The sequence below is a fragment of the Mesocricetus auratus genome, unplaced genomic scaffold (assembly GCF_017639785.1).
Source record: "Mesocricetus auratus isolate SY011 unplaced genomic scaffold, BCM_Maur_2.0 Super-Scaffold_100042, whole genome shotgun sequence".
NCBI classification, from domain to species: domain Eukaryota; kingdom Metazoa; phylum Chordata; class Mammalia; order Rodentia; family Cricetidae; genus Mesocricetus; species Mesocricetus auratus.
Window position 1 is genome coordinate 7,111,116 of NW_024429219.1, and position 15,208 is coordinate 7,126,323.

Genomic DNA, 15,208 nt, shown 5'->3' on the forward strand with positions numbered 1-15,208 from the left:
TTATGGCATGTTGGGGTGTTAAAAACCATCATTATAACTTGGGATGAAATGTAAACTATATGTTAGTCTTCTGGGCTAAAGGGGGCAAAGATGGTTATTCTGTGACCTTTCTCAGGTACCTAACCTGACATCCTTCTTCATCACCATGATTTTCTTTATGTTGACAAATAGTTTCTCTTACATGTAACTTCACGTTGTTTTCTGCTAATGTGTCTTCTACATCTTCTCCCCCTCTCATTCCTGTTCTCCTTCAGTCTGCTAGGTCAAAGTATAAGGACATTCAGTACAGAGTCAACCATGAAATTCTAGTTTAGAAGCTCCTGAGGCGCACCTTTATACAGCACTGGGCTGAAGGCTATACTCTGGTAACACAACAGAGAGCTGTCTAGTCAGTGGATCCATGTGTCACAGAGACAATGCCTCTGCCTCGCCATAGACTCTTTCCTAAAAATGGAAGCATACAATGATGCCTTCAGTGCTCTATGTTTAGAAAAGCCTTTGCATGGACAGAAGGAATTGTTACCTTTCATGTGCAAATACAGCATTACTTTATGATGATATGCCTGTGAATATATGTTTTTAAAAACTAGTAGTTCTTGGGCTGGTGACACTGCTTAGCAGTACAGTGTCTGCCTAACTTGTCAAGGTACTGAATACCATGCTCAGTTTCCTAAAGAACACATGCACTAGAGTGGTTTATATTTTTTCCTAATAATTATAGTTAACATAGTAAAATTAAATAACGGTAAGAATCTCTAAGTGTTCTATATAGTCAATCTCCATCTTAAGTTTGCATAAGTCAAACTAGTGTAAAGTTAGATGGCTTGCTTTTATGCCCTTGTATGACCCATTTTTTCTGAAAAGTTTTTCACTTCTATGTAAAGACAAAGGGTGGGTCACATTTCTGGGTTCTAACATACATGGACATTCACTTATCTGTATTGAGTGCATTCACTGTAAGCCAGGCCTCTGCAGATAGTTGAGTAAACCCAACTGTCCTCACAGTCTTATAGTCTGGTGAATGATGAAGACACTGATCACATAAATGCAAATCATAGCCACCATGAGAGGGTTGTGTGTGTCACTCGAGTCATATACTGTTGTGAGGACCTGTCCTGCATTTACAATAAGACCTAAGGATGTGAAACCCAAGCATGGGATGGAGGATACGTGCAGAGAGGACTACAGGAAGAGACATGTGATGGCTCTTATTGGTCCAGACATGGAAAGTGGGCAGGTCCAACTAGAATGGCATTGAGGCAGGAGTGCAATCTATGTGTGTGCTGTCTCTGGGAGTGAAATTTGGTTTCTATATGCCAAATTCTTAGGTTTTAAAACTCAGTCATGGTAGTGGTATTTGATCCTACTGGCAATCAGTCTTCTTTAGATTACATTTTCATGTATAAGTTTCTCTTCAACAAAGTTTAATCCTCTGTGTTAATATTCCCTCTCTTGCTTTGTAGCAGACTGAAAGGGAAATTAGACATCATGATACAATTTCCTGTTCGTTTGAAGTTATTTTGTTTGCTTTTCATTTGTACTTCATTTATGTTCATAAATGTTATTAATGTAATACATTTTACCTATTTTCATAATCTCTTTTATTGTTTTGAGTTGAAGTTGTCCATTCCTTCATTCTTCTCTCTTTGCAATGTAAATGCCAGTTTGGGAAATGCAGCAAACAGTCCTTTGCATCAGGTTTAGTTATGTTTAGTTTCCTGGTGTAATGTTTACTCTTTGTCTTTTATGTACAAAGATCAGCTTATACCAAGTGAGAAGACAGGAGTAACAGTAGGAACTAGATTCCACTTTTCTTTCTAATCATTGGAATGAGTGCTCTTAATTTGTGATTACCAGTTTTAATTCCTTTACAAAAAATGAACAGGGGCAGGTGAGCTGGCTCGGTGGGCAAAGGCACTTACCACAAGCCTGACTACCTGACCTTGATCCTGGAACCCACGTGGTGGAAAGAGAGCAGACTCCTCCACAGTTGTCCTTCATCCCCCACACTCTGGGAACATGCCATCCCCTCACCTGCAACACACACATAGTCTAGTGAGAGCACTTTAAATAAAAATATCTACAAAATAAGGAGCCTTTTAAAAGCACAAACATGACAAGACTTGCCTCGTTTGTTAGAAATATTTTAAGTGCTGGCTTATAATCTCAGTTGCTTGGAAGGCTGAGGCAGAAGGACAGAGATTTTTAATGCTTGCCTAGGCTGCAAAGTGAGTTCAGAGCCAACCTGAGTAATTTAGTGAGACCCTGTCTCAGAAGGGCTGGGCTGTAGTTGAACGCTGAGGACTTGTGTAGTCAATATGAAGCTGAGTTTCTCCTCCAGGACCACAAAAGAAAGAAAATGGAAGAGGAGGCTGGAGAGACTTGTAGCTTCCCCTTTGTGACTTTGAGCAGCAAAGGCCAGCTCCATAGGGTCTGGTTGGGTCCTCTCCCTTAGCCTTTCTCTTAATACCCATTCTCCTGCAAGCTCACTATTCAGAAATTCTTGGTTACACAGCCTCTCTGTCTCACTTTTTAAATAGTCCTCTAAGTAAAACAAAGACTCATGATGCCATGATGTAAAGTCCACTTAGAACTAGTAACTGTATTTCAGTCACATTTCCCTGCCTTTTTTTAATCTCTTGGTTTCTGTTTTATGTATGGTAAGAAGCCAGATCTCTTGGTCCATCCTAACCTCTGGAGATGAAGCTCTTCAGTGCACTCCTTTCCTCTACAGAAATCACAGCCCTTGAACATCTACTTCCAATTGTTACTCTTATACCTATGGTGGGATTTTTTTTAAGAGAGTAATTTGGTGTAAGTTGGTCTTCACACTTGCTTATGTAGTGATCACTTGAAAAAGCAGCTGGAAGCAATTTAAGATGTCAGAATTCTGAGGCAATCTTAAAGGGCCCAGAAGCCAGCTCTGTTTGGGGAAATATTCTCAATGTTCAGATGTTTTCTCTGGGTTTCTGTCTATAGGGCATTTGTCTACCTGAGCAACCTGCTGTATCCAGTGCCCCTGATTCACAGGGTGGCCATTGTCAGTGAGAAGGGGGAAGTGAGGGGATTTCTGCGTGTGGCTGTGCAGGCCATTGCAGGTAAGTGACCTTTTTCTAAATGAAACCTGTGGATTCTTTCCTATAGAAAAAGAGCAGGATAGGGGCTGGAGAGATGGCTCAGCAGTTAAGAATACTTCTAAGGACACTAGTTCAATTCCCAGTACCTACATGGCAATTCACAACTGTCTGTAATTCCATTTCCATGGGATCTGACTCCCTCACTCATACTTACATGATGGCAAAGCACCAATGCACTTAAATTTTTTTTAAAAAAAGAAATCATTGAAAAGACAGGCTAGCAGAGTGGTGGTGGCACACACTTTAATCCCAGCATTTGGGAGGCAAAGACAGGAAGATCCCTGTGAGTTCAAGGCCCAGCCAGTCTACAGAGTGAGTTCCAGGACAAGCTTTAAAGCTACAGAGAAACTCTGTCTTAAAGAACAGAAAACAAACAAAAAGAAAAGACAGACTAGCTCCCTGTGGTGACACTTGCATCATAATCATGAATGATAGTGTGCTTGCTCAGCTTGGGGAGGCTCCATTCGCTTCCTTTCTGCACTTTGTCTATGTCCCTGCTACCACAAGTGTCATAAGGAGATTTCACTTCAGTCTGGGATATTGCTGTTTGGGAAAAAGTGGTGTGTAACATGAATAACTCTTAGATTGACTTTGTAATAGTGATGGGCAATTTAGACAAACATGGTAGATTGTGTAGTTTGAAGCCAGCCTGAGCCACATAGTAAGACATTGTTAAAAAGAAAAAAAAAGCAGTCATGTTGGCACACCTCTTTGATCCCAGCATTCAAGAGGCAGACAGATGTCTATGAGTTCAAGGCCAGCCTGGTCTACATAGACATCCAGGGATACATAGTAACACCACTCTCTTGGGGGAAAAACGTCACAGGATCTTTTCGTTTGAGATAGTGGTTTTTTGCTGCATAGCTTAGACTGATCTCAAACTCAGATTCTTCTTACCTCAGCATCCTAAGTTTTGGGAGTATAAACATACACCACAGTGCTTGGCTCAAATGTTGGACATTTTACTTTTGTATTTTAATTGTCTAGGTTACCCTGAACTCAGCAATCCTCTTGCCTTGATCTCCTAGGTGCTGACCTCACAAGTATGAGCCACCACACCTAAACGATGATCTTTGAACTACTATATCTTAGCTGTGTCACAACAACAAAGGAATTTAGTTGTTCTGGCCTAGTTTTCTCTCAGAGTATTTCTAGGAGACTTTTCTACCCAGCTAAGCATTGTGGTACACACCTGTAATCCCAGAATTGAGGTGGAGGCAGGAATGAGTTTGAGGCCCACCTGGACTCATGTATGAGAGACCCTGTCTCAAAACAGAAAGCATTTATTTCACTGCTAAATGTAATACATGAATCAAATATTTTCCACTTCCCATGATCGTGCCAACATCGGCCATTTTCTGTCTTAACTCATAAATTCTGGGTTTTGTACAATGACCTCTCAGCCTTTATTCCATGGAAAACTGTCACATAGTCACCCACACTGAGTTTTATAGAAGTCTCTTCCATAAGTCAGTATAATGTTTCAATCTTCTTTAGCTGTTACTGAGTATAGTCTTACTAAGATATTAAGGGGTCAGAATTCCTAGGTGTGGGAGCTGGAGAGATGGCTCAGCGGTTACGAGCACTGACTGTTCTTCCAGAGGACCTGAGTTCAATTCCCAGCAACCACATGGTGGCTCACAACCACCTTGAATGAGATCTGGTGCCCTCTGCTGGCATGCAGAAGATTGTATAATAAATAAATAAAATATTAAAAAAAAAAGAATTCCTAGGTGTGTCATTAAAAACAAACTCAAGACTAAAACCAGTTCTTTTTTTTTAACTCTTCTCATCTGAGCAGAGGGAGGCAGTTAATCCACAAAAAGAGTTGGAAGCAGGAGCTGTCACTTTTTTGCAGAGCCATTCTTATACTGAGGTCTTTCCTCCTAATGGTATAGCCCGCTTAGAGCTGTACCCACATGGGTACTGTCACTTAGTCTTTGCTGGATTTCTCTCTGTTTAGCGGATGAAGAAGCCCCTGATTACGGCTCTGGGATTCGGCAATCAGGAACAGCTAAAATATCTTTTGATAACGAGCACTTTCATCAGGTAAGTATTTGGGAAAGAAGGAACAGGTAGTAAATGGATTTATGAGGAAAATTTCCAATGCTGGTACCTAATTCCTTTGCCTAGAATGTTAGCAATTTTAAGATACTGGTTACCCCACAGTTACTCAGTAAAATATGGGTCATGTCTAACAGTTACAAAGTTTAAAATGTATTAACTTGGCCCGGTGTTGGTGGCGCACGCCTTTAATCCCAGCACTCGGGAGGCAGAGGCAGGTGGATCTCTGTGAGTTCGAGGCCAGCCTGGTCTACAGAGCTAGTTCCAGGACAGCCTCCAAAGCTACACAGGGTAACCCTGTCTCGAAAAACCAAAAATAAATAAATAAATAAATAACTTATTGCCTTTTCTCAGACAATTCTTAGTCCACTTATTATTTTATACAAATAATTATTTTTGTACAAATAAAAACAAATCAAGAAATGGAAGAAGGGCTGGAGAGATGGCTCAGAGGTTAAGAGCACTGACTGCTCTTCCAGAGGTCCTGAGTTCAATTCCCAGCAACCACATGGTGGCTGACAACCATCCATAATGAGATCTGGTGCCCTCTTCTGGCATGCAGACATACATGGAGGCAGAATGTTGTATTCACAATAAATAAATTTAAAAAAAAAGAAATGGAAGAATATGCCATTTACCTAGCCTTGTCTTATTTTCAGAGTGACTTTTCTTCTGTTGCAATGACTCGTTCTGGTCTGTCTTTGGAGGAGCTGAGGATTGTGGAAGGACAGGGTCAGAGTTCTGAAGTTATCACTCCTCCAGAAGAAGTCAATCGAATAAATGATTTGGGTACGTAGGCAGATTCCTTTCACTGAGGAGACTCTCAAGGGGAAAACATATTTGACTTGTTCAACTAGAAACAGAAACCAAGTGTGTGTCATTTAAATCTTTAGATTTGAAGTCAGGCACTTTGCTGGATGGGAAGATGGTGATGGAAGGATTTTCTGAAGAGATTGGCAATCACCTGAAACTGGGCAGTGCCTTCACTTTCCGAGTCACTGTGCTGCAGGCCAGTGGGATCCTTCCAGAGTATGCAGACATCTTTTGTCAGTTCAAGTAAGCCACCTGTCTTAGTTACTTTCCTGTTGCTGTAATAGAGCACCCTGACAAAAAACAGCTCAGAAAAGAGAAAGGGTTAATTTAGACTACAGTTGCAGAGCATTAGAGTCCATCGTGGCAGAGAAAAAGGCGTGGCAACATGAGCAGGAAGTTGACCGATCACATTTTTATTCACACACAGGTTGCAGAGAGAAAGAACAGGAGGAAGTGGGGCGGGGCTGTAAACCCTCAGTGTCTACCCACAATGATGTACTTCTCAAGGCTCCATAACCTCCCAAACAACTACCAACAGAAACCAAGTGTTAAAACCATGAACCAATGGGGGACATTTCCCATTCAGAAAAACCACACTGTCCTTTTGTTCTGTCCATAGCTAGTTGTTAGCTGCAGAGATCTTTTCTTGCTGTAGAGTGCTCTCCATATGTGAAATTAAGGCTCTTGAGAGATAAGAGCCAGCAAGTCTCTGAAAGAACACTTTCTGCACTCAAGATGAGACTAGAAATCAAAGCCCTGCACTGGAATGCCTCAAGGTGCCTACAACACACAAGGCTAGAGGACTCTGTAGTGTCCCCCTTATTCCAGGAACATAGTATCTGATTCAGATAAACATATAGCTTTTAGTGCTTTTCATGACAAAATGTCTTCTTAAGAAACAACAGTTAAACAACTTGTCTAGCCAACAGTTTTACATATTTAACACTTTGGAAAAAGGAAATTACATAATATAAAGCAACCACTGTATGAAGTGAGAAAAGGTGTATGGTCTATGGTTTCTGACCTCCACAGGCACCAGACACACATGTGGTACATATGCATACATGCAAGTAAAACACACATACACTTAAAATACACCTAAAAAAAAGTAATAAATAAGTTGGGCGGTGGTGACGCACACCTTTAACCCCAGCACTCAGGAGGCAGAGGCGGGCAGATTTCTGTGAGTTTGAGGCCAGCTTGGACTTCATAGTGAGACTACATCAAAGCAAAACAAAACCAGATCTGATGAATTCTAATGGACTATTCATCTGTCTCTTTTTATTAAGCTTTTTGCATCGGCATGATGAAGCCTTCTCCACTGAACCCCTCAAAAACAATGGAAGAGGAAGCCCCCTGGGCTTTTATCATGTACAGAATGTGAGTAGCCTCAACATTTTGCCATATACCTCTCAGGTTTATGTATCCTGATTTTTGCTGGCTAAGGATGGATGTTCATGTGAGGTGTGAGCTGTCTTTTATGATCGGATGAGGAAAATTTGCAGAAAGAATGAACAATAGAGATGGTGGTCAGGGCAGTGAGATGCTCTTCAGGGGAGGAGTAGTCAGTCTGTTACTGAATTACAGTGGCCCAGTGAGTATGGTCTAGTCTCCCACTGAAATCTTCCATCCATTTGAATATGAGTTAGTTCTTAAAAAATATTTCTACCCGCCGGGCACTGGTGGCTCACGCCTTTAATCCCAGCACTTGGGAGGCAGAGGCAAGTGCATTTCTATGAGTTCGAGAACAGCCTGGTCTACAGAGTGAGTTCCAGGACAGCCTCCAAAACAATACAGAAAAACCCTGTCTTGAAAAAAAAAATTCTACCCTAGAAAAAAATTAGCATATTTAATATCATTTTTGATGAGTTAGCACAGTAAACTCTGGGGTATTTACATTATTGCTTACAAGTAATGTAGAAAATATTAAATACCATCTGTAACTAAGATCCAGAGTGTTTCCCTGGTAGCTATAATTTATCTATTTATTTCCCTTACATGAATAGATGCCTTCATACATGCAGCAAGGAAGTAGGCTTTCCAGCTTGTATACTTCATTCAAACTTGATTCAGAAATCATCCTGAGGAAGTTGTGATATGTCTCAGTGGACATAGCACTTACTGATGAGCTTGCTGACGGAGAGAACTGGCTCCCACAGCTTGTCTTCTGACTCCCACGTGCGGATGCCGTAGCACGAACATTGTGCACATTAATTAAGTATAAAAACCAGTCGTCTTCATCCTAATACTGATGTTCATTAGGAATTCATTTTGCATTGGCCCTCTCCCATTTTCTGCACCGCTGAGCCCTGACTTCTGCACCATGGCTGTTACACCCTATCCTGTAGTGGAGGGAGCTGAGAGCACCCAAGCAGCTCCTGCCACTCCCCCAAATTACAAAGCTAGAGTTTAGACACAAAGAAGCCTGGCTGTAGCATCCAGAATCTTCCCTGCCTTCATGAAACTGCCTTTCTTTTTCTTAGGTGCGTGTACTCTAGGAAGTGAGAAAGGGGCCTGAGCTGCTAGAGTGCTTACCTCGCATGCGTGAGGCCTGCACTGGCGCTCTAGCACAAAGCAAACTTTAAATATGTGACGTGAAAGAGGAAAAGGCAATCAAAGATAGAATAAAATTCAAAGTAAAGCATGAAATATGGCTCAGTAGTTGAGGGTGTACTGCGCTTGTAGAAGACTTGAGTTAGTTCCCCAGCCTGCAACTGCATACGACTCCAGCCCCAAGGGATCCAAAACCCTCTTCTGGCCTCTGAGGGTGCTTATTCACCTACTCAACATGCACATATATTCCAAGCAGACACAGACATATGTACATATCTATAACTAGAAATAAAATATGTGTTTGATAAATGCTGGCCAGCTGTTTAACAGGCCACTGAGTCATGAAACCACAGATGTTCCCAAGGACCTTAGAATTAAGGATAAATGTAGTCACAGAGTATGGGGACATGAAAATGGTATTCATTAAATTCAAAAGGGAATGATTCCATATGCAAAGACTTAAATTACTTGGTTGAGGGAGAATGGTTGTGAAGAAAGAAGTAGGTTTCCTAAAAGATGTAGCATAAATAGAAAGAGAAGAAAGGGTGTATCATATTGGGCATTGTAGCTTGCTCACAGTCCACAGTCAAACTTGTTTTTCTTACTCTTCTACTAATTCACCTGGGCTTTGGGGGGAAGGCTTTCCCAGCAGAGTTGCAGCTTGGACGTTTTCTGAGGTATAACAAAGGAAAAAGCAGATAAAGAGCAATAGAAAAGTCTTGAAATAAAGAGTAGAAACAGAGTGAGGTCACTTCTGCTACACTGTGGAAGGTCTAGAATGGTGAAGCTTCGTAAAGTCACATTAGAGTGAAAAGCAAAAGGAAACCTACTTGTGGAGCAGGAGGCCTGTGTATGGAGCCCCCAGCATGGACAGGATGTCTACCAAAACTGAGGGGCTGCTGAAAGCACAAATGTGTGCTTTCTTGTCACAACCCTACCCCAGTGTCACTTGACTCTCTTCTTACAGATTGCAGTGGAGGTCACTGAGTCATTTGTGGACTACATCAGAACCAAGCCCATTGTATTTGAGGTCTTTGGGCATTACCAGCAGCACCCACTCCATCTACAAGGACAAGATCTTAACAGGTTTGAGTTAAAATGAGCCAAGACTTGGATTGTTGTTGCTGTATTGGTTTTTAGTTCCTATCTCCTAGAAAAGTATAACATGAAAAATAAAAGACCCTGAGACTGTACTGGGATTCAAATGTCAACTTCTTCTTTTTGTATTAGACAAAAAAGGGGACTTGTGGTGATATTTATAATTTATTAAAGCTTGTCTGAGGATTCAGAAAGCAAAGTCAGCCACAAACCATAGAAGTCAGGCACACACCTTTAATCCCAACTGTAGTGGCATCCTTCTTACTGGCTAGCTCTCTTAATTAATAACCCATTTCTGTTAATCTAAGTATTTCCATGTGGTCTTATCTTGCTAGAGCAGGGTCCAGACCTGTTACTCCTTCCTCAGCTACTTGATGTCTCTTCACGGTGCCTCTCTCTTCCTACCTTTCCCAGAATTCTCCTTATCTCCTAGTCCTGCCTGTCTTCCTGCCTCTTCCAGCAGCCAGTAGCTAGGAGGTGGTGGCACGAACCTTTAATCCTAGGGCTCAGGATTAAGAGGTAGATGGATCTCTCTGAGTTCAAGGCCTCCCAGGGTTACACGAGATTGAATCAGTCTGAAAGAGTAACACACTTTAATCCCAGAACTAGAGGGGTATAAAAGATAGAAGCAGGGACTTCAGTATTCAGTAGGAGGCATTTATTCTCCAGCCACACTGAAGACAGGAGCATTCATTCTCCACTCATGCTGAGCAGAGGCAACAGGGTCAGCCCATTCAGCCTGAGGTAGTGGTAAGAGCTAGCGGCTGGCTGCTTTGCTTTTCTATTCTTCAACTTGAAGTTTGAACCCCAATATCAGTGTCTGGGTCTTTTATTTTTCATATTACAAGAAAAAAACTTTTTTCAGGGACAACTGAGTAGTAGATTCATACATTACCCTGTTCTTACTCTTGAAATGTCACTGCCTTCTTGTAGCTAACCTAATCACTTAAGTTGACATACAGCAAGTTGAATTTTGTCCAGATGACTTTGAACACCTTCTTTTTGTTGTAAGAAGAAATTCTTTTTTTTTTTTTTTTTTTTTTGGTTTTTCGAGACAGGGTTTCTCTGTGGCTTTGGAGGCTGTCCTGGAACTCACTTGGTAGTCCAGGCTGGTCTCGAACTCACAGAGATCCACCTGCCTCTGCCTCCCGAGTGCTGGGATTAAAGGCGTGCACCACCAACGCCCGGCTTGTTGTAAGAAGAAATTCTTAATAGGGTAGGAAGTTGGTGCAATAGAGCTAGAACATGCATGTAATAATTTCTGACACCTTTACTTTAAGAAGTAGAAACTCAGGGTGGAGTCATCATAACTAATGAGGAAGCACACTGCCCCAGCATATTTCTATTTCTTAAAAAGACTTAAATATTCAAAAACAAAAACCTCTTGTGAGTTCGAGGTCAGCCTGTTCTACAGAGTGAGTTACAGGACAGTCAGAGCTACACAGAGAAATGCTGTCTCCAAAAAAACAAAGATTTATACATGTCACTAATGTCAACTCTTAACTTTGTTTAGTCCTAATGAATGCTTCTTTCTTTCTCTGCAGTCCACCCCAGCCTTCTCGAAGATTCTTCCCACCACCCATGCCTCTCTCCAAGCCAGGTGAGCAGCAGCTATACTATGTCAGATGTACATGTATCTTCTGAATGGTTTCCAGACAAGACTCACACTGGAATTCCTTCTCTGTGTCCTTATGTGTTCCTGTTCCTCTTACATATTTCTACCAGGAATAGAATGGTTGGTTCCTGATCTGAGATGGAAGTCAGAAACAATTGGGCTCTTGCTTCTCATTCAGACTTGATAACCTCTTCTTCCTTAATCTCTGTGCTTTGTATGTAATTAGTTCTGTCGCTTCACTTAACATTTCTTTGCACATTAAATTTATTATTTGTTGTTGGGACTTTTGTTTTTGATTGACACGTATTACATATTTACAATGTAATATGATGCATTTGTAACTATGTGCTTTGAGGAACATATGAATATATCAGTGTAGTTAGTATATCCGTATCTTAAGCACTTCTCACTTGTAGTACATATATTCAAAATCCTTTCTTGTAGCATTTTAACATTGATAATCATAGATAACCTGTCATACACCAGAACACCAGAATTTCTCTTCATTTATCTTGTTTTCACTTTACTTTTGTCCTTTTTCCTTACTGCCCACTTACCAAATTCCCACCCTCGCCCTGTACTCATTCTCCTCCCTCTGTTCCCCATCCCTGTCGGCCTTCAGACCCTGAAAGAAAGATTGAGCTGATACGGTTTCTCATGTCTGGCTGTGTGAATGTGCATGTGCTGGACACGCTTTCTGAGCATGCCAATGTGCTAGCTTCCTCTGCCATTGCCACCTTCCAGAATGAGGCTGATTCATTGCCGCCTTTTCTCTGTCTGCCAGTTCCCAGCTTCCAGACTGAAAGGGTGCCCAGGCGATATGGTTACTAGCTAAACTAGCTCTGCCTTAGATGTAGAAGCATCTTTAGGCAGTTTTCCTAAGACCTTATTCGCCATAGATAAAGCACTAAGATTTATGTGTGTTCCCCTGGCTTACTGTAGATCTCTGCATGTTGTCAAGATCACATCACAGTTCCCTCAGGAAGACTGTAGGGAACACCTTTTCACCTCCGTCTCTTTGAGGATGGGGTGTCCTGATTTCTGTGTCTGTCTCTGTCTCTCTCTGTGTCTCTCTGTCTCTGTCTCTCTCTCCTAAGATGAGGTCTCTAGAACAGGCTAGCCTTGAACTAGTTATATAGTTGACAATGATCTTGAACTGCTGGCCCTCCTGTCTCATCTCCAGTGTTCCTGTACCTGTATATACCATCATACCCAGTTTATGGGGTGTTAGAGAAAGCATTCTCCCTACTCAGCTACATCTCCACCCCTTCTGATACTTCTTAGTTTTTATTTTTTGCAATAGTATTTTTTATTTTGATTTTTTAACTAGTAGTTGGATTTTGTTTGTTTGTAGTGTCAGGGATCAAACCCTGGGTCTTGTGCCTGTTACCAAGCATTTTACCATTGAACTACATTCAAGTCCTTACCCCTCCTCTCCCCTCCCTTCCCCCTCCCCTCCCCTTCTTTCCTTTCTCCTTTCCTCCTCTCTATCCCCTCCCCTCCCCTTTTTCTTTCCTAAGTACTGAGATTTGCTTGCCTAGATGACAATCAGGACAGTCACCAGTTTTCTTTTTCTTTCCTCTGGATTAGAGGCACTGACACAGGTAGTGTTTAACCTTCTCTGCAACTCCCACACTGAAATCTGTCCTCTTAAAGACTGACATTAAATATGCCTGTGCTGGGCTGGAGATACAGCTCAATGGTTAAGAGCACTGGCTGTTCTTCCAGAGGACCTGGGATCAATTCCCAGCACCCACATGGCAGCTCACAACTCCTGTTTCAGGGGAGCCAACACCCTCATACAGACAATGTACATAAAATAAAAATAGATAATTTTAAAAATCAAGATGCCTATACTTTTGCTGAGTGAACTTGGAACAGATTTTGACATGTTATACAAACTTTTTTAAAGTTCCAGCTACCAAGTTAAATACCATGAACAAAACCAGCCTTGGGCAGAGCATGAGCAAGTATGACCTTCTGGTTTGGTTTGAGATCAGTGAACTGGAGCCTACAGGAGAGTAAGTCCAATTTTTAAATTTTTTAAATAAAGTATTTCAGAACTAAGAGATATGGTTTTGAGCATATTTTGGCTCATGCAATTATATTGTCAAATTCCTCTTTTGTATTGAATTTTGGTGCCATGCTATGTATCTATAAATATCTACCAGTGGCCATCCAGTAGATTTGTTGACACTTTTGTTAGCAACAGCAGTGTGATGGAGACCAAATGGTTCTGAGGGAAGAGGACTACATGGTCTGTGAAGGTCGGGGCTCCAGGCTCAGATGGAGATTACTAGGGACTGGTGAGATGGCTCAGCAGATGTGGTCACGTGTTGCCATGCCCCACAGTCTGAGTTTGACTGTGGGACATACATGGTCACACATGTGCCATGGTCAGTTACAACACACACACACACACACACACACACACACACACACACAAATAAATGTAATATTCATTAGAGTACTAATCTCAGTGAGAGCAGTGGGGGCCTCTGGATATTTCCCTGAATTAAAATTTTCAACCTTGGGGCTGAAGAGATGGCTCAGAGGTTAAGAGCCCTGGCTGTTCTTCCAGAGGTCCTGAGTTCAATTCCCAGCACCCACAGGGTGGCTCACAACCATCTGTAATGAGATCTTGTGCCCTCTTCATGAAGGCAGAACACTGTATACATAGTAAATAAATACATCTTAAAAAATTTTCAACCTTAGCCAAGTGTGGTGATCTCTGTGAATTCAAGACTACCTAGTGAGGTCCAGGACAGCCAAGGCTACATAGTGAAGCCTTGCCTAGAAAAACCAACAAAGGAAAAAAAATTTCAACCTTGCCCCTGTAGGAGACCACTTTATATTCCCCTGTGTCACTGAAGGGTATTTTGCAGCACCTTGGCCTGTGCCTGTGAGAGGCTAGTAGCGCCTCTCTCCAGCTGTGCTGACCAAAGATAACCCTGGAAAAGAGCCACTCTCCTGAAGTAACAGGAACACAGGCTTCCTTGTCTTTATGAGCTGTGTTAAATGATCAATGCAGTTATTGTGTATAGTTGTTTGTAAAATACCTTGGGAAGAACACAAAAGAGATCCTATTCCTGAAAGAGGCAAGCAAGTGCACGCAGTTAACACAGATTGAGGAGTCAGTGCTGTGTAGCCTTCCTCTGTGTGTAAAGCAGCAAACCACCATCATCGATGAGCAGCGCATGAACCATTGGCAAGTGTCTGCTGTGCATACCGCCCTGTGTTAAATATAGCTCTGTAACTCCTCGGTTGTCAGTCACGTTGAAGAATGTGACTTTCCATCAACAGATCTGTAATGTTATCCTAGCTTGCATTATGAAGAAGTAATTACAGTGATGGTTTCTATTGAATTAATTGCTTTCTGGAGCTTAAAATATCTAGAATTTGAAATTATCTGCTTCTTATTTCTGCCCAGTTCTATAACAATTATACATTATTTACTGAATTATTTTGCAAGGGACAAAGATGGAACAACAACAACAAAAAAAACCCTGTTCTTTTAGCACTTGAGTCATACAGACATGAGAGACAGATGCATGAAAAGGGTGACAGATGCAAGTCTGTGGTGAAATGCCTGCCTGGGATCAGACGTGGAATCCAGTGTAGAAAAACAAAGATCCCCAGGGCTACAGAAACCCAGGGTGATTTGGTAGGTGACGCACCCTTGACCTCTGTCTTTTGTGTTTTTACTCTTACAGGTATATTCCGGCTGTGGTTGACCATACAGCAGGCTTACCCTGCCAGGGGACATTTTTGCTGCACCAGGTACTGAAGTCTGAGAGATAAGAACAGATTTCTCAACTTTTCATCTCTATTTGAAGGGGGTAAAGTGGGAGGACATTTTTGCTTTGTCCTGACCCTTTTTTGCAGGATAGAAAATGACTGGGAATTGAACACAAAACTTTAAATACTG

The 15,208-nt window shown here is 41.7% G+C and overlaps 1 protein-coding gene across 7 annotated transcripts in view; it reads left to right on the plus strand.

Moving 5' to 3' along the window:
* The window catches only part of Kif1b (kinesin family member 1B), a 129,614-nt gene that overhangs the window by 88,649 nt on the left and 25,757 nt on the right, over positions 1–15,208 (plus strand). For all 7 annotated transcript variants that reach the window (XM_005079304.4, XM_013119984.3, XM_013119982.3 and 4 more), the window contains 9 exons: positions 2,980–3,098; positions 5,101–5,186; positions 5,861–5,990; positions 6,095–6,257; positions 7,304–7,394; positions 9,535–9,653; positions 11,210–11,265; positions 13,193–13,301; positions 14,994–15,060. In XM_005079304.4, the coding sequence (XP_005079361.1) occupies positions 2,980–3,098; positions 5,101–5,186; positions 5,861–5,990; positions 6,095–6,257; positions 7,304–7,394; positions 9,535–9,653; positions 11,210–11,265; positions 13,193–13,301; positions 14,994–15,060 (940 nt within the window). The remainder of the gene's footprint in view (positions 1–2,979; positions 3,099–5,100; positions 5,187–5,860; positions 5,991–6,094; positions 6,258–7,303; positions 7,395–9,534; positions 9,654–11,209; positions 11,266–13,192; positions 13,302–14,993; positions 15,061–15,208) is intronic.